At 53.1% G+C, this 23596-nt stretch overlaps 2 protein-coding genes across 3 annotated transcripts in view; both read right to left on the reverse strand.

Moving 5' to 3' along the window:
* LOC130681892 (iduronate 2-sulfatase) overlaps positions 1 to 23596 on the reverse strand; it is a 77887-nt gene that overhangs the window by 52800 nt on the left and 1491 nt on the right. The window lies entirely within an intron of this gene.
* LOC130681900 (melanoma-associated antigen 11-like) lies at positions 104 to 21946 on the reverse strand. 2 transcript variants are annotated; one of them, XM_057495690.1, is made up of 8 exons: positions 20885 to 21946; positions 17356 to 17795; positions 9448 to 9624; positions 7680 to 7887; positions 4386 to 5799; positions 1987 to 2097; positions 1660 to 1746; positions 104 to 1419 (listed from the first exon to the last, which is right to left on the reverse strand). In XM_057495690.1, exons 7-8 carry the CDS (start codon positions 1687 to 1689, stop codon positions 571 to 573), a joined length of 879 nt encoding a protein of 292 aa, XP_057351673.1. In that variant the 5' UTR covers positions 1690 to 1746; positions 1987 to 2097; positions 4386 to 5799; positions 7680 to 7887; positions 9448 to 9624; positions 17356 to 17795; positions 20885 to 21946; the 3' UTR covers positions 104 to 570. The 2 variants fall into 2 exon arrangements, with proteins under 2 accessions (XP_057351673.1, XP_057351672.1); XM_057495689.1 differs by lacking the exons at positions 1987 to 2097; positions 17356 to 17795; positions 20885 to 21946 and adding an exon at positions 10820 to 11901.

Below are 23596 nucleotides of genomic sequence, written 5' to 3' on the forward strand. Positions count from 1 at the left end.
CCTTACATGCCTCCCAGGTTCTTGAACACAGCAAGCACATTCGGGTGCCTGCATGTATTTTAGTTCTGTCAAGTGACAGATGAGAAGGAATCTGGAGCAAGAATTAACCAACTGTACTTTTATTTCTCCATTTCGGGACACCGTCCATTTTACTGCTAATTTCCATCACTTTTGGGAGGGAGTGGCGAGGCCGATGCCATGTGACCTAGCTCTGGTCACAAACTCAGATGGAAGGTGTCCCCATGTGTCTACAAAACAGCAACGCACTGAACTGGTAAACTGTCCAAACATACATGGGATACATGTCATACAGAAACAGACGATGAAGCTAACCGCCCTTTCTATGAAAAGGAACAACAGGGGGAATCACACCAGAGGTAACAGAGACCCACTTCCATGGGGTCGGGGAGAACAGGAGCCCAGAGGCTCCAGCCCACGTGGCACAGAACCTGCGCTCCTTAGAGTGCTGGCTGCTCTCTCTCCTAGGCCAGAGGGAGAAGGGGCCTGACTGCATGCCCAGCAGAAGCGCCTGCCTGACGGGGGCTTGGCCTGGGCCTGGCCCCCCTCTGCTCAGGGACCCTGTTCCTCATTGGTCCTAGCCTCCTCAGATGGGCACAGGAAAGGGCCTATAGGTGTGCTAAGGAGCCTGAGCAAAAACTGCTGGACCTGCACCCTGCTGGCCTCTGCGTGGGCCCTGGGGCCCCAGAGCAGATGGAAGCGAGCAGGATTGCTGTCGGGAACCTGCTGGTACTCCAGGTACTGCTCCTGCACCCAGACCCTGGTGATGAGCTCCCTGGGCTCCCCGAAGATGCAGTGCTCCCTCCCGGAGTACACCCCCCTGGCACTAAGTATTTCCCACATATACTTCTCTGGGATCCGGCCCCCCCACAGGAAAATCTTGCCCAGGAGCAGCGCCAGGAGGCCGGTCTTGGGGAGGCGCTGCTCTTCGGTCACCCCATCCCAGGTGAGGCCCAGGGTGGGGACCAGGACATAGGAGTGGCTGCTGGGATCTACTTCCTTTACATCAATGCCGTAGGTCAGCTCCAAGGACAAGGAGGCACGGCTGAGGATGTCAGGGAAGTGGTCCTGGTGATCCTGGGCGACCAGCTCCAGCATCTCTGCCTTCGTGGTCGGCTCCTTGGCGCGGTACTTGTGGAGCAGGAAGGTCACCAGTTGGATCTCCTTCCTGCGCAGCGCATCTTGGAGAGAGGCCCTGGCATCCCCTGCGGCCTCGTCCCCATGGCTGCTGGAGCTATGGGCGTGGGGCTCACTTCCCAGGGTGGCTGGCCCATCCTGAGACGAAGGCTGGGCCCCTTCCAGGCCCTGGGCTTCGCTCGCCTCCTGCTGGGCCTCCTCCAACAGGCACTGCACACTCCTCGCGCCCAGAGGCATGCTGACGCTGCTCAGGGGAATGGCAACCTGCAGGGGTGATGGGGGGAAGTGGGCACCGGGGACCCTGGGGCTCTGCTTTGGGGGTGGGCTCCTGCCTCCCAGGGGTCTCCCCTGCTGGGCGGGCAGTCTGTCCATGCACAACCCAAAGGATGAAATGATGGGTCCCTGGTGGTGTGCCAGCCGAGCCCGAGGATGAGGGACTGGAGGCTGAGGGGACCCGTCCCGTATGCAAGAGCCCTGAGGACACATACAGGTCGGGCGCCCCACCTTGTCTCCTGGCTCAGCCTGGTCCTCCATGGCTCTGCGACCTCAGGACAGGTGCCGCAGGACTTCAGCTGCCGTTTCCTGATGTCCCTGCCAGAGGACACGAGCAGGCATCTCAGGGTGAGGTCCGCCAGCCCAGCCCTGGGCGCCCCGTGCTGACAGGAGGGGTGGGCCTGCCTCTGTGAGGTCTCTGCCTGGCCAGGGAAGGTTGCCCCCTCCTGGCTCGCTCAGGGTCCACACCTCCCACGGATGCTGGCCTGAGACAAAGCTCTTGGAACAGGGCACACACGCCCAGAAGGGATCAGAAGGAAGTGTGGGGACCACGCGTACCCAGGCCCGGCCCAGGGCTGGCGATGCTCCTGGCATGGAGAAGCCTGTCGGGGCCTGGGGTGCTGTCTCAGCTGGCCTGGGTCCAGGCGTCACTTACAGGCCCTCCCCTCCCTGAGAACACCGACCCAGACATGAGGAGGGGCTCAGCCTGACAGGCACTGCTGGGATTTCCCAGGCCTCACAGCAGGGCCGGCCCTCTCTAGGTTCTGGGCATCGGGGTACACTCCCTGCTCCCTCAGGGTCCTCACCATGATATTGGCAGGACCCCAGACTCCTGCCTCTGTGGCCCCGCTGCCCCTCTTTAGACCTCCTGACCCGGGGCACTCAGACCAAGGTCCTCACCTCCCTGAGAACTCAGAGATGTGTCATGAGGCCCCACATGCACACTCCGTGAACCCCAGCAGGATCCCAAAGGCTGCCATTAGGGCCGGCCCCTGTCCTGGTGGGGGGGCTGTCGGCCTCCCGTAGGTCATCCCTTCACCCGTGCCGGGGCCTGCGCTTCCTCCCAGCCCCCACCGGGCATAGTGGGCATCTCCTGCTTAGACTCAGACCTCACGACCCGGGGGACTCTCCCCCTTCCCGCCCATGCGACGAAGGAGCGTGTGACTTAGGCCTTCCGCTCACTATTCATTCCAGGGCTGAGGAAAGAGGACAGCTGGACTCTCCGGAGTCCTTTCCTTTCTGAGTTGGGGATGGGGGTATGGCCGGTCCTCAGGGATGTCCTCACACTGACACGCGGCACAGCCTGGGACTCCTCCCTCTGCTGACATGACGGATCCCAGACCACCAGGGTACTCACCGTCCCCGCCCATGCGGCGGAAGGGGGAGCCTGCCTCAGACAGCCAGCCCTGCCCGGTCTCTGCACAGTCCCTCCTCCTTTCCGGGGAGCCAACCTTCATGCCCTCCCTCCTGCCAAGGCTACTCTTCCTGAGTCCCGGCAGATGCCGGGACTCCTCTCTGGCGGGACCTGGCTCAGCTCCCTCTGCCCCCTCACGTCGCCCCTCAGAACAGGGCCCACCTCCCTCAGAGGCAGAGACAGAGGTGCCAGCGCACCCCTTTAGGCCACCCCTGTCCCGGGTCTTCAGGGATCATGCCGGCAGGGCCGATTTCACGGTCCAACCCCTCTGGCTGGAGTGGGAGTCCCCTCAGCGTCTTCAAGGGTTTCCTATTTACCCCTGGCAGGGCCTGCAAAGATCCCTTCTGCTAACGTGAGGACGCATCCTGCAGGCCAAGGCCACCTTCCTGCTGACACCCGTCAGGAGCAAGTGGGGACGCCATCACTCCTCCTGACACCTGGCCTGGCCTCCCAGGATGGACCTCAGGGGCAGATACGCTTGGGGTCCCCCATTTCCTAGACAGGGTCCGTTCAGTCCTCACCCACGTTCCTGGGCACCCCTCTGTCCACCTGAAGCCACACTCCTCACACCACGGCCCTCACCTCTGGAAGAGTCCCCGCGGCAGGGGACAGGGAACACCTCATGTGCTTATCGTGCTCTGGGGCCTTCCAACACCCCGCCCAGGGGCCCTGCCGCCCTACCTGTTTGGGGTCTACGGTCCATAGGTGTTCCTCAGGGTCCTCACCTTGCCTCCCATTTGGACCCGGTCCTCCCCTCTGCCGACCCCAGGACCTGCTCCTTATGCAAGTCCCCAGTGCCGTGATACCCGGATGAGGAAGTCAGGGCCAGTTGCATAGGTTCTGAGCACCCTGGAGCTTCCCAGGCAGGCTCTTTTCGGGGGCCCAGGATCCCTCAGTCCTGCCGCGGGCTCCTCATCATGACTTCCCAGCAGGGCCTGGGCCCTCCTGTCCGATGACCCGAGGGCCTGCTCCTTAAAGCCAGTCCCAGTCCCTCTGAGGCCCGGAGGAGGAAGTCAGGGCACACCGCGTGTAATCACTCCGCCCCGGGGCCTCCCATGGCTGACAGGCAGGGGCGGCTCCTCTGGGGCCCCTTCCCCTCCTCCCTCAGGGTCCTCACCACAACGCGCGCACGGCCTGTGATCCTGTGAATGTTGATGGGGGCCCGTCCCCTCAGACCAAGGCCCTCCCTGCCCCTGAGACACTCCTGGGTGACGTCTGCGGCCGTCCCAACAGGTCACTAGGCCCAGGAGTTCCCAGGGCGATGGAAGGCAGGGCCTGAGGTCGGCTCCAGGGGCGCCCTCGGCCCTCCCTCCTGGCCTCCCGTTGACCCCCGGTGGGTCTGTGCCCCCGCCCTCAGCCCACCTGGGTTCCCTCCTCAGACCAAGGCCTTCACGCTCACGATTCAAAATGGCGGGAGGGGACATGGGTGTGGCATGTGGGAGGCGGAACCCAGCCTGAGGACCCTCCCGGGGCCTCCTTGGGCGACAGCATGGGCCCCCTGAATTCTTGGGCGGGGGCCCTCAGGCCTCCCGTGCGGTTCTACCTGGAGTCCTTGTGCGTGACCTGAATCCGGCGTCAGACACTGAGGCCGTCCCGTCCCTCAGGCCTCCCAGTCGGAAGACTAATGACATCACATCCGGAAGCTGGGTCGGAGCGCCCCCTGGAGGCTGCCGGGTGGAGCGCACAAGGATTCGGGGGCGGGGTGGGGGATCCTCGCTCCTCCCTCTGGGCATCCCTTAAACCCCGCCTTCTCCCACCTGCTGCAGCTCACGAGGCCCAGGGCTCTGCCTCCCCAGGTCCCTAGTGGATGTGGTGCGGTGGTCGGATGCGGGGAGGTGGGGCAGTGGGGGGAAGAAGGGGAGATGTGGGGGGCCGGATGTTGGGAACATGGGGGGAGGTGAGGGTGCGGGTGTCGGGAGGTGGGGGGGTGGAGGTGGGGCTTGTGGGAGCTGGGGGTTGTAGGGAGCTGTGAGGCGGGGTGAGGAGTGGGGTTTGCTGGGGGTGGGAAGTCAGTGGATGGGGGAGATGGGGGCAAGTTTGGGGGCGCGACAGTGAGAGGTGTGGGCAAGTGTCTGTGGAGGGATGTAGTAGTGAGGCGGTGTCCAGGTGGGGTTGTGATAGTTGGGGGAGTCAGGGAGGGGTGCGGGAAAATAGGGGTTGCAAAGTTTGGGGACAGGAGGTGGGGTGGTGTGCAGCAGGGCGAGGGTTTTGGGGAATGGGGATTTCGGTGGATGGGGCGATGCGGGGTGGAGGGAGGGGGGAAAGAGGCAGTGGAGAGGGGTAGTAGTGAGGTGGAGTGATGGGGTGGGGGAGGTGCGGCAGTGGGGGGAGCGGTGGGGGTATATGTGGGGTGGGATCTTGGTGCTGGGAGAGTTCTGGGGGGGTGTCAGCAAGGGCAAGTGGGTGGGTTGGAGGGAGCTGCGGGGAGGGGGGAGGGGTGGGGGGAGCTGGGGGCTGGGAAGTGGATGGGTGGGGGCGTTGGGGACCAGTGTATGGGCGCGGTGGTCAGAGGAGGGGTGGACGGGGCCGTGGGAGGTGTAGTAGTGAGGTGTTGTTGGGGTGGAGTGAGGTAAGTGGGGCAGGCGGGAGGGTGCGGGAAGGTAGGCGGTGGGAAGCTGAGGGTGTGGGAGTTGGGGTGGTGGGGGACGGGGGAGGGCTGTGTGGGGTGGGAAGTTAAGTGGGAGGGGGTATTTGGGGTCGGGTGTCGGGGCGTGCTGGTGGGAGGTGGGGCGGAAGGGATGGTGCAGAGGGTTACTAGTGAGGTGGGCTGGGTTGCCTCGGTGCCCAGCCTGACGACTGTATCCGGAGGACCATCCCGGAGCCTCAGGGCTGCTGGCGCGTCGGAGCCGGTTTCCATGACCACCAGCATCCAGCGGCTCCAGGAATCGGCAGCTGAAGTCCTGAGGAACCTGTTGTGAGGTCGCAGAGCCACAGAGGCCCACGCTGAGGTGCGCAGACTGGGGGAAAAGGACCAGGAGCGTCAGGAGCTACAGAGTAGCCAGGAAAGAGGGGGCCTGGAGAGGCTGGACTCGGCCACAGGGCACTCACTCAGTGCCAGTCCCCACGGTGTGCAGCAGCTAGGCAGGGAGCACAGGGCCAGCACACCACTGGGTCAGGGAGCCTTTCTGTGATAACAGCCAGAGACTGAGAGGGCTTTGCTGCTGTCCTTTTGCTTTCCCTTTCAGATGAGAGATGGAAGTTACTAGACAGTGTGTGCATCAGTTCGGGAGCAAATGCTCAGAGGATGCAGAAGTGGAGAGGGTCTGGGGCAAGCATGTGGCTGACCTGCCCAGGACAGGCAAAGGGCCCCAGTGACTGCTAGAGGAAGGGGCGGGAAGGGACGCCACGCAGACAGGCAGCTACCGGCTACATGGGGGCAAAGAGGGGCTAGCTCGGTGCTTCCCACCATGCTCCCATCCTCCTCCTCCAGAGGAGTCTTCTCACACATCTTTTCCTGAATCACCATCCCTCCTGACTTCTGCATACCTCTGGTAAGGGCGGGCGGGGGGGATGCAAGAAGTGGCTGACTGTGGAAGGCTTGGGGAAGTGCGCGGAGGGGAAGTGGGCCCTTAGGGCGACTGTCCGCCCAGAGTCACTGGGGCCTAGCAGCCATTCCCACCTGTGCCCTTTCCCCCGCCGTGCCAGAGGTGAGGGATTGCTCTCCTGGTCAAGGCCAAGCCCTTCCTGGTGCTCAGGGTCCTGTTCACTCTGGTTCCCATAGGAACTTGCTCCCTCACCCTCCCTGTCTATAGTGCCTTCCTCTCAAGCTTCCCATACGATGAGCCACTCCCCAGCTCCTATGCTGCCTCCTAGCCCAACTGCGGGCTCCTTCCTCTACTTGAACCTGCACAGCTCAAACCAAACATCCCAGCATCTGTCCTCCACTCCACCTGTCTGTCTAGGCTGGGGGCCCTCAGCTTCTACGTGGTTTGGTGCCCAGGCTTTGGAGTCACGCTGGCTGAAAGGGGCTCCTGGCCCTGCCTTCCAGGAGTGGACAGGAACACATTACCTTCTGGAAAACAGGGACGGCGACTACACCTACTTTTCAGGATGGTTGTGAATCTTTAATAAGATGCCAGTGTACGTGAAGTGCCTAGCCCAATGCCTGGCCTGTGCTACGTGTTCAATAAATGTGATCTGCAATTGTTGGCATCACTAGTATTACTATTGCCAGTACTGTCTTTTTTATTCATCTATGTATCCCCTTTATCTAAGCAAAAAGGGCTTAAAGCTAGCCAGTGAGCAGCTGAAGTGCTGCTGGATCTGGGGTCTGAGGTGGTGTGGGGGTGAGTTTTCTGTGTCAGTTTGGCTGGGCTATAAAGTAGCCAGTCATCGAATCAAGCACTGATTCAGGCACCGTCTTTAAGTAAAGGAGGTCACCCTTGACAACATGGGTGGGTCTCATCCAATCAGTTCAAAGGCCTTAAGAGCAAAAAATGAGGTTTCCTGGAGAAGAAATTCTGCCTCAGGACTGCAACATCAGCTCCTGCCTGCCGGCCTGCCCTAGGAATTTCAGACTTTCCAGCCCCCATGATTGCACAAGCCAGTTCCACTACGATAAACTTCTCCCACCATCCTATCAGTCTGTTCCTCGCGAGAGGGCTAGTACAGGTGGGTAAGGAAAGACACGGAGCCGGCGGAAGCCTGACGGCCGGGGTAAAAAGCCCCTGTTCTTGGTCAAGGAAGAGAAACATGATTATTGCCATCGTGTTTTGTCCCCTCACACACCATGACCTAGAGTTAATGGTCAATCTAACAAAGGGCAAGAAATCGACAATACCATAACCCACCAAGAGATTTTACTTTTTACAACATTCTTGAATATATGAACTCTCACCTCCAGTGACCTGTCATGTCAAAAGCCCCAAACACAAGCTGCAACCGAAACCGGGGAGACAAAGAAGAGCGGCATGAGGACCAGCAGCCAGAAGTGGCTTCCTCTCTCGATCCTGTCACAGACCAAGACTTCGAACATCAACAGGAGCAAGTGGATGCCCACTGCGATTAACATGGCTTTAAACTCCACACACGTTTCTCCTTCTGCTCTAAAAAGGGACATGGAAAAAGAAGAAGACACATTCAGTTCCGAATTTCCATGCTAAGCAAGCAGTCCAGGGCAAATACCAACTTCTGTTGATATGACGAACTACATTTGTAAATTTGACAAAAAGTGAAGGGAAACCAGGTAGAAAGGTAACCTGAATCTTTCATAGACAAGCTTTCAAATATCAAAGAACTGTTACATGACAACACATGAACATTACAACCAAACCACACTTAAAGTGTTAAGTGTATAAGGATATTCTCAGAGGTAATAGCCAGTAACTGTTTCCCTGACGGCATATAAACACTTCTACTTCTGCTCATAACTTTAAATTCAACTACTTCCACAATTATTCAAGCTGATTGCATTACTGCTAAAAACTGACAAGCATCCCTTAAGTCTCCTCATCCTCATCTCCTAACGGATTAAAGACCACGTAAATCACATTCCATGCACTACTATAACTCCAGCTTTATGAACAAGCATGGGTTATACTTCAAGAATATATGGCAACTATTGTCAGGTGCTATTTCCTTTCTTTTCCATTAGGATGAATTAACGCCTGCAGATCAAAGAGCAGTTAAAATTGTTCTTAAACTAAATCAGTTTAATTAGCTGTTTAGGTATCATAAGCATGAACTTAAGAGATCAGCAACTGAAAAATAATAAGGCTACTATCAGGAAAATATTTAAAAATGCATTTGGAAGGCCTACGATGTTTCACTGAAATAAAGATGAACACGTATGATGTATCCTTTTGGTGACAAATACACCTGAGTTTAGGGCACACTCCTCATCTTCCTAGTGAAGGTTTCGAATAGTCCCCCAAGCTCAATTCTGCCCCACCACCCCGTTTCCTTTCTGAAGTTCCAGTCTCTGCGAGGGAGAGAGGAGAGAATCTCAGAGGCCCCAGCAGCACCAGGCTGCACAGCGGAGGGAGCCAGCGCCAAGATCATGGACCGGCTGAGGCATCCAAGAAGAAAGGCACAGAGGAGTTGAAGGTCAAGTTGCCCCCCGCTACCTGGCCCCTGAAGGCTCTGCTCTCCTTCAGAGCATCTGGGCTCCATCTTTCCCTGTCTCGGAGACTCAGCGGCAAGCTACCTCCCCCACACGGCTAAGAGTCCTAAGACCCAGGACTAGGAGACTGGGAAAGGGGAACCCCAGTTCCAGGGCTGGAACAGAAGGGCAGAGCCCTGAAGACCAGAAATAAAACTCAGGTTTGTAAAATTGCTCCTACAAACACGACAGTTCTATCCTTCCTAGTCCAGTATGGTGGAACAGTTCCGTATTTTGGATGCCTTTCGGATTACACAGGCTTTTGTGGGCTGGCTAGGAACTTAAGCACCCAAAAGAACACTTTTTTTTGGGGGGGGGGTAGGTGGAACGCCTCTCAAATACCTAATTTTTAAAAACTCAGACCAGAACTCAGTTTGCCTATATTATAGTTCTTATAAAACCCCAGCTAGGTAGAAATGAAAATAGTTCTTACTTTATCAAAAGTCAAAAACAAGGCATCACTGCCTCGGGGAAGAGACCAGTGGGTTTTATAACGCACTATTACCGATACTGGGGATTTCGTGCCCAGACTCCAGTTCCAACCGAGGCTCCGACAATGACCATTAACTTCCACAGCCATATTGGAGCAAAAACAGCCCAGTAACTCCACTGAATGATGCCATCCAGACGAAGGGCCAGTAGCACAGAGAACAGCAGCAAACAGGCATAGATGAGGAATTTACTAGGAGAAAAGTAAAACGGTTAAAGAGGATTCACTTTTATAAATATGTGATAATGAGTTGGGGAGTAGTAACAGCAGAATTTTTCAGCACATGAAATGAGGCACCAGTTCAGTTATTTATTGAAAAGTTCTATGTAGTAACGCTGTGTTAGGGATAAGAGAAACATCCGTTCCCTGCTTTCCAGGGCTGCCTGGTAGGAGGGTGTCCACACAGAAACATAATCACAATGGAGCCTGTTATGTGCTGGAACGGTGCTAGGGCAGAGGGAGATGGGAAGCCAGAGGAGGAAATAACACAGGTTCTGTGTGAGGGCACTGGGAAGCAGAGAGCTGACGACCCTGGAGCTGGTTCCAGAGGATACATGGGAAGCTGCCAGACTGGAAAGGACATGAGACGAGGAAGCATTCCAAGCAGAAGGAACTAGCCATACCGTGACATGGAGACTGAAAAAGGCTGACGTGTCCAAGATATGGTTAAGTTCTGGCTGTGACTAATTATTTCATTCTGTTTTTAAAAAGGCAGCAGCTGCCATGTTCAAATACAGTCACATTCTGGTACATGTATTATACTTTTCATGACTGAATAAATCACTCTCTTTCTCTCTCTCTCTCTCTCATACTTCACATGAAAAAGGGACTTTCTGAAGAGGATGTTCACATTCATTAGAAATTACACTGCTGAGGACATCTATTTCCAGCTTTGATGCAGTAAGAGGAATGGGGTTTTCTCCTTCCCATCTTAAACAAGAAACAGCAAAAGACATGAAATACTTTTCAGACACTAGGCAACAGGCAGCGGAGAACCATGATGGCAGAAAGAAAGAAAACGAAGGACGTAAACTCTATTTCCCCAGCTCACTGCCTGGAGCTGCAGGAGTTCCCAGGCTGCAGCAAGAAGGTCGCTAAAACCCAACTTACTGACAATAACAGTAAATGCAAATGTTCTAAATACCAATTAAAAGACAAAGACTGTCAGACTGGATAAAAAAAAGCAAGACAACTATAGACTATCTATAAGAAATACTCTTTATCTATAAAAATCAGAGATTAAAAGTAAAAGGGCAGGCAAAGCCATGCAAACACTGACCAAAAGAAAGTTGGAGTGGCTATATTAATATCTGTTAGTCTTCTATGGCTGCTGTAACAAATTACCACAAACCCTGCAGCTTAAAACAATAGAAACTTATTATCTCACAGTCATGTATCTCAGAAGTCCAGACAGGCTTGGTTGCTTTCTCTGCTCAGAGTCTCATAAAGCTGAAATCGAGATGTCAGTTGGCTGGGATTTTATGAGTGACTCTGGGAAGAATCTGCTTCTAGATTCATTCAGGTTGCTGGCAATCTGTCTCTCGTGGTTGGAGAACTGAGATCCCAGTTTTCTTTTTGGGCTGTCAGCTGGGGGTTGCCCTTAGATCCTAGAGGTCTCTGATCCCTGCACAAAGCCCTTTACATCTCAAAGCCAGTAACAGCACGTTGAGTCTTTCTCAGGCTTGGGAGTTCTTCTGACTTCCCCTTCTGCCATACTGCTCCTCCTCCAGAGAAAGTTCTCTGCTTTTAAGAGCTCGTGTGCTTAGACTGGGTCCACCTGGATAACACAGGATACTTTTCCTAGTTTAAAGTCCGTAACTGTGGTAGGCAGAATTCTAAAGATGTTCCCAAAGATTTCTGTCCTCTGGTTATTCCAGTGAAACATTAACCTAGGTACGACCATGAAAGGACTTTGCAGATGGAATTAAGGTTACTAACCAACTGATGGTTAAAATAGGGAATGATCCGGGTGAGTCCAATGTAATCACATGATCCTGTAAAAGCAGATGAGGAAGGCAGATGAGTAAGAGGGATGTGACCAAAGAGGAGAGATGAGGCAGAGGGGGTGAAGTCAGAGACATTCCAAACCTGACGACTCAACAACCTGCCTTTGCTGGCTCTGACTATGGAGGAAGGGAGCCATGAGCCAAGAAATGCAGGCAGACTCCAGAAGTTGACAATGACTCCCGGGTGACAGCCATCAAGGAAATGAGGTCCTTAACCCGACGACTTCAAGGAACTAAATTCTGAAAACAATCTGCATGACTTTGGAAGCGAATTAATCCCTAGAGCCCCCAGAAAGGAATTCAGTCAGGCCAACACCTTGACTTTGGCCTTATGAGACTCTAAGCAGAAGATTCAACTGAGCCATGCCGTTCCTGCGTCCCTGACCTACCGAACTGTGAGAAAATAAGTCTGTGTAGTTTTAAGACACTGAATCTGCGGGAATTTGTCATGGAAGCAATAGAGACTAATACTGTAACCTTAAATACATCTGTAAAGTCCCCTTTACCATGAAACACAACATATTCGCAGGTTCTAGGTATTAGGGCCTCGATATTTTGGGGGGTCCATTCTGCCTACCACAATAAAAGGAGTATTTTTGAACAAGGATTATTACCTGGAACAAAGAGGGGGAATTCATAATGATAAAGGGTTAATCTGTCAAAGAGGATCTAACAACTCCAAATATTTGTGTACCTAATAACAAAGCTTCAAAATACATGTAGAAAAGGACAGACTCCTGACACAGGCAGCGACGTAGTAGGATTCCAAAACCAGAATGCTGACTGGAAGGAACCAGGCATGAAAGAGTACGCAGCATGTAAAAGTACACAGTGTGTAATTATATGAAGTTCTAAAACAGCAAAGCTTCTCTATGGTGGTAGGGTCAGAAGAGCGGTTACCTTTGGGGAAGGTACTGACCAGGATGGGGGCAGGCAGAAGGCCTCAGGAGTGCTGGAAATGTTCTTGTATTTTGCCTGGTGAGTGGTTACGTGAGTACATATGAAAAAAAATTAAGCTCTACACCTAAGGCTTGTGCACTCTACTGTATATCTCAATAAAATAAATAGGTGACACCTAAGGCTTGTGCACTCTACTGTATATCTCAATAAATATATCTCAATAAAATAGGTGACAAGAAATATGAGCCAAGATATGAGTCGATTAGGAAGGGCAACATGTTACTACGTTACAGATACGAAAAAGAAAAAAATAGAGGGAGGAAACTCGTAGAGACACATCACAAAATTACCTTCAGAGCTAAAGAGAAACACTGAGTTCAGACTGGCATGGCTTAGTCAGTGCCTAGCACAATGAATGAAAACATACCCATGCTTACGCATAGCTTTGTGAACGTTCTGAACACCAAAGATAAAGAAGATGCTGAAAATGTTTCAGAGATTGAAAAATTACATAAAATGTCACCATGAAGCGTTACACATAGCCAAAGTGCCAAAAAGGATGAGAATAGAATAAAGATGTTCTCAGATGTGCAAGAATTCAAAAATGGACCTTCTACTTGACTGACCCTTTATTAGGAGGGTACTTGAGGATGTACTCTGGCAACAGAAGGAAGTACAGGAAAACACCATCGCCACTAGCGCCACCAGAGCTAATCTATGTGTATCGCATAGGGGAATTATATATACTAGTTATGTGAAATTATTTAATTGTTAATTATATGCACATATGTTTCTTTAGGAAATTCTCCAGCAGGACAAGCGTGCGGCAAGCCTACAGAGTAACCAGTCGAGACCGAAACGGCAAGTTGGAGACACTGGGAGGAAGACCTCCAGGAAGTAAGGGATTTCATGCAGTAGGTAGTACAAACCGGACCATGGGAGAACTCAAGTGCATGCAAACAGCAGAGAGTGCCGACAGAACAACAGAAGTCTCTCCAAGTCTCTGGCCACATAGTAAGCAGCCAGTTCAAACTGGAGCAGAAGTCAGGGGCCTTCAATAGGAATAGGGCGGATTCCCAGACATAAGTGGAATAAGGAACTAAAAGATATTCGGGCTGCGGCCATAAGCAGGCATATGAAAGAAAGAAAAGACAAAGAAAGGAAAGAAGGAAAGGAAAAGGAAAAGAAAGGAAGAAGGAAAGAAGGGAGGGATGAAGGGAGGGAGGGAGGGAGGAAGAAGAAAATGTGATCAGAAACTACAGAAAAAAACACAAACCACAAAGGAAGGTCATGGTTTAATATAAAGCAAAGTAGAACATGGTAAGGTTTGGGACAGAAAGTAAAGGGTATAAAAAAAGGAGACTCCATTTGAAGTCTCATCTGAGCAGCATGGGGGTCATGACTGCAACTATAGAAATGGAATCCTGACCCTGCGCTGTACTGTAATGAATGAAATTACCACAGTCACAATACTGCAAACAGTTGTTTGCTTTTTAACGTTCCATCAACAAACCCCAGAAAACTTTATTATGGTTAAAGGACAATGGACAATGGAAGAGGACAAGTATAGCTATGACGACTCTCTGATGCACCCCTCGGGACTCTCGTAAGAGCAAGATTCTTATTTCCCTAGCTGGCTTTGAGTCCCCCTCAGGAATTGTCTTGGATATAGACAGTCACCTCAGCCAAGGTCACACTTGAACTCAGGAAGCTCACTCCCGGCGATCCAACTTGGAGCGGTAGAGGTCCCCCTCCTGCCCCAACTTGGGACATCTCTGAAAGGCCATCCCAGCCTCAGAGATCCCTGTGGGGCTGAGGACAGCCTCCTTTGAGGCTGCATCATAGTCCACCTCCATCTGCCCCGTCCTGATTCCCTCCCTTCCTTTCCCTTCCCTTCCACGCTCCCTAAGAAATTCCTGCACATTAATCTCCAGCTGCGAGCCTGCTTCCCCGGGAGACTGACCTGCAACACCAACTGACAAAGTTGGGAGGGAGGGAAGGGAGAAAGGAAGGACACGCAGGCACATTAAATCATCTTCACAAAGTAGAAAATCTGTAGCTATTGTCCCTAGTTGATGGGAAAAGAGAAGGAGGTATATAGATATCATTTGAAGATACAAAAATAGCCAACAGGAAACCTGAAAATAGCAATATATCGATAAATGAAGAGAAGGGGAAAATGGTAGGAGAGAAGTAGTTGGTCACGAGCTGATAACTGATGAACTGTGGTGATGAGCATGTGAGCTTTATTATACCATTTTCTGTATTTTTGTGTATGTTTGCTCAATTACTGTAATCAAGAGTTTAAAATATAAACATATAAAGAGGAAAGGATGCGTGAAGTACAATCTCACCTATCGAAGCAGGAAGTCAACAGCTAATGCCTAAAGGTGACAACACACAAAAGGTGATATAAATACAAGCAGAGTATTACAAAGATAAAGGCAAACTGTTAGAAAAACTGGAACCAGAGACATTTCAAATGAGCATCGGATCGCTGAGGGTAGGGCGCGGGCCTCTGCTGTGTATTCTGTGCCTTTGGTTCTCTTGTACTTGCTGTGAGTTGAATGTGTCCCCTGCCCCTCCACCCCCCCACACACAGAAGATTGGTGCAGTCCTAACTCGCAGTACCTCATCAGAGGACCTTATTTGGAAATAGGGTCTTTACAGGGTGCTCAAGTTAACATGAGGTCATGAAGTCGAACCTAATCTGACTGATGTCCGTAAAGAAAGGGAAGTTTGGATAAAGATACAAGCACACCTTGAAGGAAGATGTCTGCGGGAAACGGAGGACTGGAGTGATGGCTCTACAAGCCAAGGAACGGCAGAAAGTGCCAGTAGCCCACAGAAGCTGGAAGAGGCAAGGAAGCATCCTGCCCCTACTAGTTTCACAGGGAACGGGACTTTTCCAACACCTTGCTTTCAGACTTCTGGCCTGCAGAACCGTGGACAAGACATTTCTGTTGTTCTAAGTCACCTAGTTTGTGCTACTCAGTCACAAAGGCCCTAGCAAACTAATACAACTTCAGAACATTTCAAGATGCAATGAGACTGATGGGCTGTGAGAGAAAACTGCACGCAGCGTTGGCAGAGCTCTGTTCTGGTTTTTTTTTCTCTCTCTCTCTTTTTTTTTTTTTTGCTGGCCAATAGCAGCAGGACAAGTGTGAAACCAAGTGAAGGCCAGTAAGAAAGCAGTTTGGGTGACAGGGGTTAAGAGTGAGGCTGTGAAAGAACTGTTTTTGGCCAAAGAATGAGATCCTGAAGTTTAAGATGTGTGAGGCGGAGCAGATCCTGATAATGAAAAGGTGGGGGGCTGAGGTGGACAGGCAAAGATATTGTCAGAGGTGAGGAAGAAGGCAAGGGGCTGCGAGTGGCACCGGCTGCCCAGGCAGACACTGAAGTCGCCCACAGGGATGGCAGGACTCATGGTGCCGGGGAAGTGTGTGAGCCAAGTGCCTGTGTCTTCAGTGAATGAGAGAGTAGAACCAGGAGGTGCTGTGGAGCCCATTACCACAATCTCAGTGGCTGTAAACATCAATTTATTACTGCATAGTTTCCATAGGTTAAACGTCTGGCGGCAGCTTAGCAAGGCCTCCTGCTCAGGGGTTCACAAGGCCACGGTCAATGTACTGGCCAGGGCTGTGTTCTCAGCTGAGGCTCTGGGTTCTCGTCCAGGTTTATTCAGGTTGTTGGCAGAGTTCAGTTCCTTGTGCGTGTATGACTCAGGTCCCCATCTTGTACCTAACGTCAGCCTAGAGATGGCTTACAGTTTCCTGCCAGGTGGCCCTCTCACAGGTGCTCTCAAAACATAGCAGGGGAATCTCTTAACTTCAGGGAATGGCTGGCCCTCTTCTGGAAAGCTCACCTGAATCAGGTCAGGCCCACCCAGGATAGTCTTCCTTCTGATTAACTCAAAGTCAACTGATTAGGGGCCTCAATTCCACTGCAAAACCTCTTCACCCTTGCTATATCCTAGTGCTGACAAGCAAGTAGTCCGTTTTGCCCATACACGGGCCAGGGGAGGGGATTATATGAGGACACGTATGCTGGGGGATAGGAAACATGGGGGCTATATGGAATTCTACGCAGCACAGTTGAGCCCTGTCTTGGGCCTCAGTTCCACCAGATGACAAATAACTTAACCTAGTCAAGTCCATATTTTCCCAGTTAATCAGGGGTTTCTTACTAATTACTAATTATCATTATCAAGCAATTGAGGATTTTCTCATCCTTGGCCCCAACCTATCACCTAAATTCTGTGAGGCTTACTTAGTTTTATAGCATCTGGAGAGAGACAGAGACAGACAGAGAGAGGTGGGGGAGCAGGGCATTGGTCCTTGGAATTGACAAGTGTGCATGCCAGCATCCACTGCAGCCTGGAGTCTCACCTGGCCCTCCGACACAGCACCCCTTTGTGCTGGCCTCCAGCGAGGTGTCATCATCCTAACCTGGTGCACAGTCCATACCTCTTTCCCCGGCGACATCCTTGGAGAGTCCCTCCCTCCCTCCCTCCCTCCCTCCCTCTCTCTCTCTCTCTCTCTCTATCTCTCTCTCTCTCTCTCTCCACACACACACACACACACACCCCTTGCAAGCCCCTCCTGGGGCTGTTGCACCACATCACTTTAGTGCCATAGAAAGCTCAGGAGGCTGCCCCAGCTACTTCTGAAGCTGAGCCATGCTGAGCTGGTGCGAGGGGAGGTACCATCCTGCATGGCAGCACAAGCCTCCTCGCCCTTGGACTTCTACCACACTCCCACCTCTGGCCCGAACTCCAGGGGCTGAGGGCAGCACACATCAGCAAACTGGTAACTATTCCGCAAAACCCTGCCACATCACAGGGATGAGGGTTCGGGGAAGACTTCAGGACTCGTCTCTCACTCAGGATCTGGGGTCCTCAGAGGGGCACTCCTAGCGGGCAGGCTCTCACCCTTCCGTTTGCTGCTATGTCCCCAGGGCTAGCACTGTTTGCTGGGTTCCAAGGGGCCACTGGGGTGAGAAGCATGATGGAAATTACCTGGATGCAAAGGCAGAGTGGCCCAGGCTGTGTACTCAGCCTGCTGCCAGGAAGGGTTCTCTCACTCTGCAGAAGAGGCAGGCAGGGGCCTGGTCTCCGTGGGGCCGTGAACTGGTTCTGAGGAGGTGCCTGGTGTGACCTACGACCGCCGCCAAATTTGCTGGGCACTGAGGGCTCTGCTCCCAGAAGTGGCCGTCTCAGGACCTGTGAGGCAGTGCTGGGACTCGGCTCTCCAACTGCCTGAATCTGGGCTGCCCTGCGGCTTCTGATGCAGCTGTGAAAGTGACTTGGATCACAACCAGAATCTGATTCTACTGAAGCAGAAGTACAGTCCTGTGGATCACGAGGGAGCAGAGGACAGGCTGGCTATCACGACAGCCTTGACATCTGCCTGTGTCGCACAGTGTGCCCAGGACTTTACGAGGTGAGAGGATTCTCTCCTATGGAAGAGGTTAGTCAAAGCCCTGTTGGCCTCTGGACATCCTGCACCACCCTGCGACCAATCTTTCCTTCCCTTCCCTTCCCTCCCCCGTCCCCCTCCCCTCCTTCCCACTCCCCTCCCCTCCCCTTCCCTTTCCTTTCCCAGACTTTGCCATCCTGCCATTCACTGCTTCTGCCAGCTCAGCTCCAGATGGGCGGACAGGCAGAGCTGGGAGCAGACAGCCCTAACGCCCTCCAGCCTGGAGGTAGAGAATTTCTAAAAGCCTCCACCAGGGGTCGCGCGAGCGCCCATGTTTGCTCGGATGGCTTCACAGGTGACTCACTTCCTTTACAAAATACATCATTTTATAAAGCATAAGCGAAAAACAAAACAGAAATGCACAACCAGGTCTTTGTAATTATTTCTCTGTCACCAAGTGAGGTATGACTAGTTCTTTTTCCATTTGCGTTACATTCACCTGAATGACGACGCTGAACTCTGTCTCACCCCGCCTTCCTCCTGGTTTTCCCTGTTCCTCTGTGACTTAGTAATTCTGCTTATCCCCCCACATCTAGCTTTACAAAGAGCCTCAGGAAAGGGAAACGACGACAGCTGCCTCGGAATAAAGGAGGACTCCCACAGTTGGGGGCTCCCGTGTGCAAGGTGAGGGGCTTCTGGTCCCTTGGGTCTGCAGTCGCAGCCCAAGAGCCTGTCCCATGGTGCCAGGCCACTGTAGGCCAGGCACTGCCTGCTTGCACCCTCAGGCACTGACAAGCAGATGCTTCTTGCAAAAGGGAGCCCACAGCAGGATTGCCGGGGAAACTCCCATGGCCTTCTGCACTTCTAACGTAAAAGCTGCAGACAAGTCAGACTGGGAAACACTGCAAGGCTTTGCTGATGTTCCTCCAGGGACCCCCTCCCCACTGCCCACCCTGCCTCTCTTAGGTGTCCTACGGAACACACCTCAGGCATGAACTCACACACCGATAGAAGGAACAACTAAAGACAGCCTGAAATATAACACCTTTGTGGGGAAGGAAACACAAGTGTAGGAGGAACCTTGGGATGTGCACCCAATTACCATGTACCTCATCAGACAGGGGTGAGCATGAAGGTAGTAGCTCATACCAAAAAAGGCAGTAAGGACGGCAAAGTTGCTGGCATGCTGGGGAAAATCAGTCTTCATTTGGTATGATATGATGGGTTAAGTATCAAAAGGGATGGCACGCTCTGCCAAGAATTTCAATTCTGTCTTTACCAAGATAGTATGTCCCTAAATACCACATGCTGCCATCCGCTTTTTACTTGAAGGTATGTGGCATTTGGGCAGCCGTGGATATCACCCCTTGTGGAAGAGGCGTGACGTGATATTTCTGCAACATTAGTGAAAAGTCTACCAACATGGGAAATCTCTCTAAGAATCTCTAAGGCAACAGTAACAACTTTTCAGGGGTGGAAGGCACAGGAGAGGGGACTGTTGCTCAAGGCCACGTGTTGTTCACATTTAAAGGATTTTAAAAGTCCTCAAAGTTGGGATTTCTCCCTGTTGAATACTGGAGCCCAAGACTTGCCTTGGAGCCCTGGGCAGGAGCAAAGCCTTGAAACTCCCAGTCCTAGCCTTGACCTTGTACCTTGTACCCTGGGCAGACACCACCAGCTGCAAAACCTTATCATCCCTGACAGCCTGACTGGCCCCTGCTGGCTGCCGGGCCCCCCCCTTCTCTGAGCAGCGGTGTGTTGAGCCATCACGTGACAGGACGGGGAAAGAGCATGCGCCCCAGTGTGGCCTTGGCCCACCGCTAAAACTCCCTGGGCCTCATCGGGAAATGTGACTCTCACAGACAGACCACGTAAGGGGCCATTCCCAGCCTCCAGTGGGCACTCAAGAAACGGGCTGTCGGTAGCAGGTTCTGCCTGCCTGGCTGGACTCGAGCTCATGGAGTCCCAGATCCCAGCCTACCTAGCCTGCCCAGCCTGCCCTAGCTCCAGTCCCTCTGGGGCACGGCTGCAGCGATCACCAGCTCTCCTGGGCCCCACGCCACGGCTTGTGAGCTTCAGAGAGATGCCAGCTGGGCCAGTGAAAGCTTTCCAGCTATGAAGCTGCAGCCTGCGGCATGGAAGGCTGCAGCCTTCATCCAGGTGATGCCCATGACCCAGCTGCCCGACAGGCTCTTGGGAACACCTAGGGCATTTTCCTGGTGCCCCTTTCATGGCACTACGATCAGGGCAATTCTGGTTTTCCATGTTCGGTGTAACTTGTCTTCTACATTGACGACAGGCGGCTTAAGGAAGAAACCCCCAGAGTGATATGAAAGCAGGAGGGAGGGTGGCATTAACGCTTCTCACATCATGATCAGCCCACGGTGGGGCCCAAAGTCAGACAAAAGACCTCAGCACCACTCTTCTTGCTTCTTTCTCCCGAAACATCTTTGTGCATCAAATTAATCCCAGCCTTTCCAAGTCCTTGAATGCTCACCACTGCCCCAAGGACTGTGCACTGTTATTATATCCAGCATACAAATGTGCAGACTGAGGCTTGGAGAAGGGTCACCACTGACTCAAGCTCTCACAGCCTGTTGAGCTGGAACCTAAACCCCGGCCTCTTAGCCACAACACCATATGGCCACAGACAGCCCCAGGCCAGGGCACTGGTCTGGGCTGCTCAGCCCTGTGCTGTGACGGTGATCACCCTCTGCCCTCGTGGGCAGCCAGTGTGCATGGAAGGTCACTAAGGCACAGAAGCAGGGGTGGGCAGGCAAGAGAGAGCTTCCAGGTCATGGGCTGGCAGAAAACCCTAATTTTGCTCAGGGACAACATGTACTTTGCAATTTAGGGCCCAGATGAAGTCTACTGATAATACCATTAGCTACCGGGTATGGAGTGAGGCCCGTGTGCCACTGCCTGAAGTTTACATCCCGGCAATGCTGGGTGTCGCTTCTACCACCCTGAATGGAGGTAAGCGAAGGTCACACAGCTCGTCAGTGACAACGACTGGCAAAGAAAGGACTCCAGCCCAGCCCACTCACTTCGCCCCACGACTCAGCAGTACTCATCTGGCAAAGAAGAACACCACGCCCACGTCACCAGGACAAGCGCGAGGAAACCAACCTGCAGCGACCACTTGCTCCAGGCTCGGCCCTGTGCGGACTGCTTCGGCTCGGAGGCCACCTGCCGTGCCTGACCACCTTGCCTCCTTCACTTGGCTCACATCAGCTGCTGGCGATGACGCGCTCTCCAGTCAGACTCCTCGAGGTGACGGGGGAAACATCTCTCCAGAGAAAGTGGAGACAATGAACAGAAACGTGGCAATTAAAGACCTTCCTTGGAAAGCTGCTTTCAGGCATCTTGCCATCCCAGGCAGAGTTAACCAACAGGCCTCTCAGGGAGCAAGCCAGCCCACACAGCAGAGTGACTAGCACAAGCCACGGCACTGTGCCCTTTCTGCCCATCTCCTCCAGCTGCCTTTTGCCTTTGCGCTGGTGAGAAGAGCATGCTATGAAAGTAGGGTGACTCTGATGCTGCCAAGCTTCCTGTGGCATCACCTACATCTCAGAATCGGAGGCTCCTAGGTCACGCCACATCCCAGAATTGTGTGGGTGGGCCCAGGCTTTGTGTGACTGCACTGGGAGACCACTGGGCCTTGGCATTGCCTGCAACAGAGTGGGCGAATTTTCAGTGACATAAACAACTGGCATACACCCACGCTTGCCAAGGGGCCTTCCTAATTTTAGCTCTATGTTCACCCCATTGCCACCACGGAAAACTGTGCTTGGCCCCAAAGGAGATTTCACATACTGGTGCAGGTCGGCAGGAGGTGAGGTACCTGGCCACCCAGGTTGGCCTGGGGCAGGGCCTCGGTCCCGCCTGTCCTGGGAAGGACATCCCTGCTAGCTGGAGGCTGCAGAAAGGACACACGTCCAGGAGCCCTAGCCCTCCGTAAATCCTCAACTTACCCTAAACGTTGGCTCTTATTGGTGTTAGTATCGCATTTGCACAATGCCTCATCTTGCAAAAGGGCAGGGCCTGGCAAACACATCGACATCTCCGCACAGAAACATACGACTCTTAACGCCAAGTGGGACAAATAAAATTCGGAATGCCGTAAAATAGTTTCGTGTCATCCATTTTTGGGGTTACCACCCAGTGCTAAGTTAAGCTTATGCAAACACTTTTGGTTGCCTAAACTTGATGATGGAATTGTGGATAGCCAGTCGCAGACCTGCATGGCCCGAGGCAGCAGGCTGACACTGCCTGACTCCCACACAGAGAGGCTCCCGGCTCTGTGGAGCCCTAGCACTGAGACAGCCTCCAATTCTCAAACCCTGTCAGTCTGAAGAAGTTCACAGTATCTCCCCACTGGCCACTCTGCTCGATATCCATGGACAACACCTGAGTCCCCAGCCAGTCCACATCTTGTAGGACCTTTGGGACTGAGGGCCAATGCCGTCAACCACTCTTCTTTCTCCACTGCAAACTAGAGGCTTCTATCTGCCCAGCTCCCAGCTGCAGGCTTCAAGGTGCAGGCCAGCACCTCCTCTTTTTTATCAAAAAGCCTTCTCGGAAAAAGAGATGCCTCTTCAACCACTATCCATAGTAAAGCGCTTTAGGGGTTACAGATGAGTCTCACACGGACCACCTCATGTCATCCTCACTCCCACGAGGTAGGCTGAAGAGTATTACTCCTTAAGGGGAGATTACTACATTGTGCCTGCCTTTCCAATGAGGAAATTGAGGCTCAGAGAGGTAATGGGATTTGCTTAGACTCCTACTCCAGCAGTAGTGGTGCCACAGACCAGTCCCAGGTTTGGAGGCATAGAACAAAGCTTGTGCTTCCTGCCCGGCTCATCCTGTGGGGGACAGGAGCCTCACCAGCCTCACCTGGGTAGCCCTGTGTACATGCACACTTCCCTCTGCGGGCAGTGAATGAAAACTCCACAGCATAGGAAAATCGCTGAAGCTCCTATGCCAGCAGCTGCAGCGTGGGCCCAAACTGCCAGGATCGGGGCTCTCCACAAACATGTCTGCTGCGGCCACAAACCTCCCCTCAGTTCCCTGCATGTATCTGGCCTTTTTGAGGCACCCTTCCCCCACTTTCCGCCTGAGGAGGCCCATTTACCTTCTGGAAGCAGCTCCTCCTCCATGAAGCCTGCAGCAGCCCCTTGCTCTGAGTCGGCAGTTCCTTCCTCCTCACGCCTAGCCAACCTCACTCTGCCTCAGAATTCAGAGTCTGCACTTTCTTACAGGTCTGCCTGGAAGAGGCCCCGACCAGCCCTGAGTAATGTGGAGGTAAGCACGCGCTGTCAAAGAGCCTCTGGTTTACGTTTACACTGACTTAAACTGGCTTTGCCTTACGATGCTCTGTACCCTCATCTGTCCTCTCCCCTCAGGCTAGGCTTACACCAATGCTAACACATGCCTGGCTAGCAAATGCCCTTCCTAACCCAGCAGCTCTCTGGTGCATGAGAGGCCAAACCACCTCCCACTAGGCCTCTTGCAGGGTAGAGCACACTTCTGCTTGCAGAGGCAGCTGATGCCCTACACATGCCGCTTGGCACACACTCAGGGCACCAATTCTGGGTGCTGATTCTTCCAGTCAGTCAACGTGGATTGCACAGCAAGGGCCTGACCACCCAGGCCCAGCACAGGCCCTCTCACGATGACATGGCCCTCACTCTGCAGCAACCTGATGGGCTGGTACGGACTGTCAGGTTGGCAGCCCATCGGAAAGGACACCCTGCCCAAGCCCACTTCCTCCCGCTCCATCAGTGGGCGTCAGCTCACAATCAGCCTTTAGCACTCCTACTGATTCCCTCGCAGGCT

The sequence above is a fragment of the Manis pentadactyla genome, chromosome X (assembly GCF_030020395.1).
Source record: "Manis pentadactyla isolate mManPen7 chromosome X, mManPen7.hap1, whole genome shotgun sequence".
Taxonomy (NCBI): domain Eukaryota; kingdom Metazoa; phylum Chordata; class Mammalia; order Pholidota; family Manidae; genus Manis; species Manis pentadactyla.

Coding starts and splice junctions, on each gene's coding strand:
- LOC130681900 (XM_057495690.1), bottom strand. CDS start 1,689: ATGGAGGACCAGGCTGAGCCAGGAGACAAG. Junction 1,420..1,659: donor AGGCTGAGCCAGGAGACAAG/GTGGGGCGCCCG, acceptor TCACCCCTGCAG/GTTGCCATTCCCCTGAGCAG.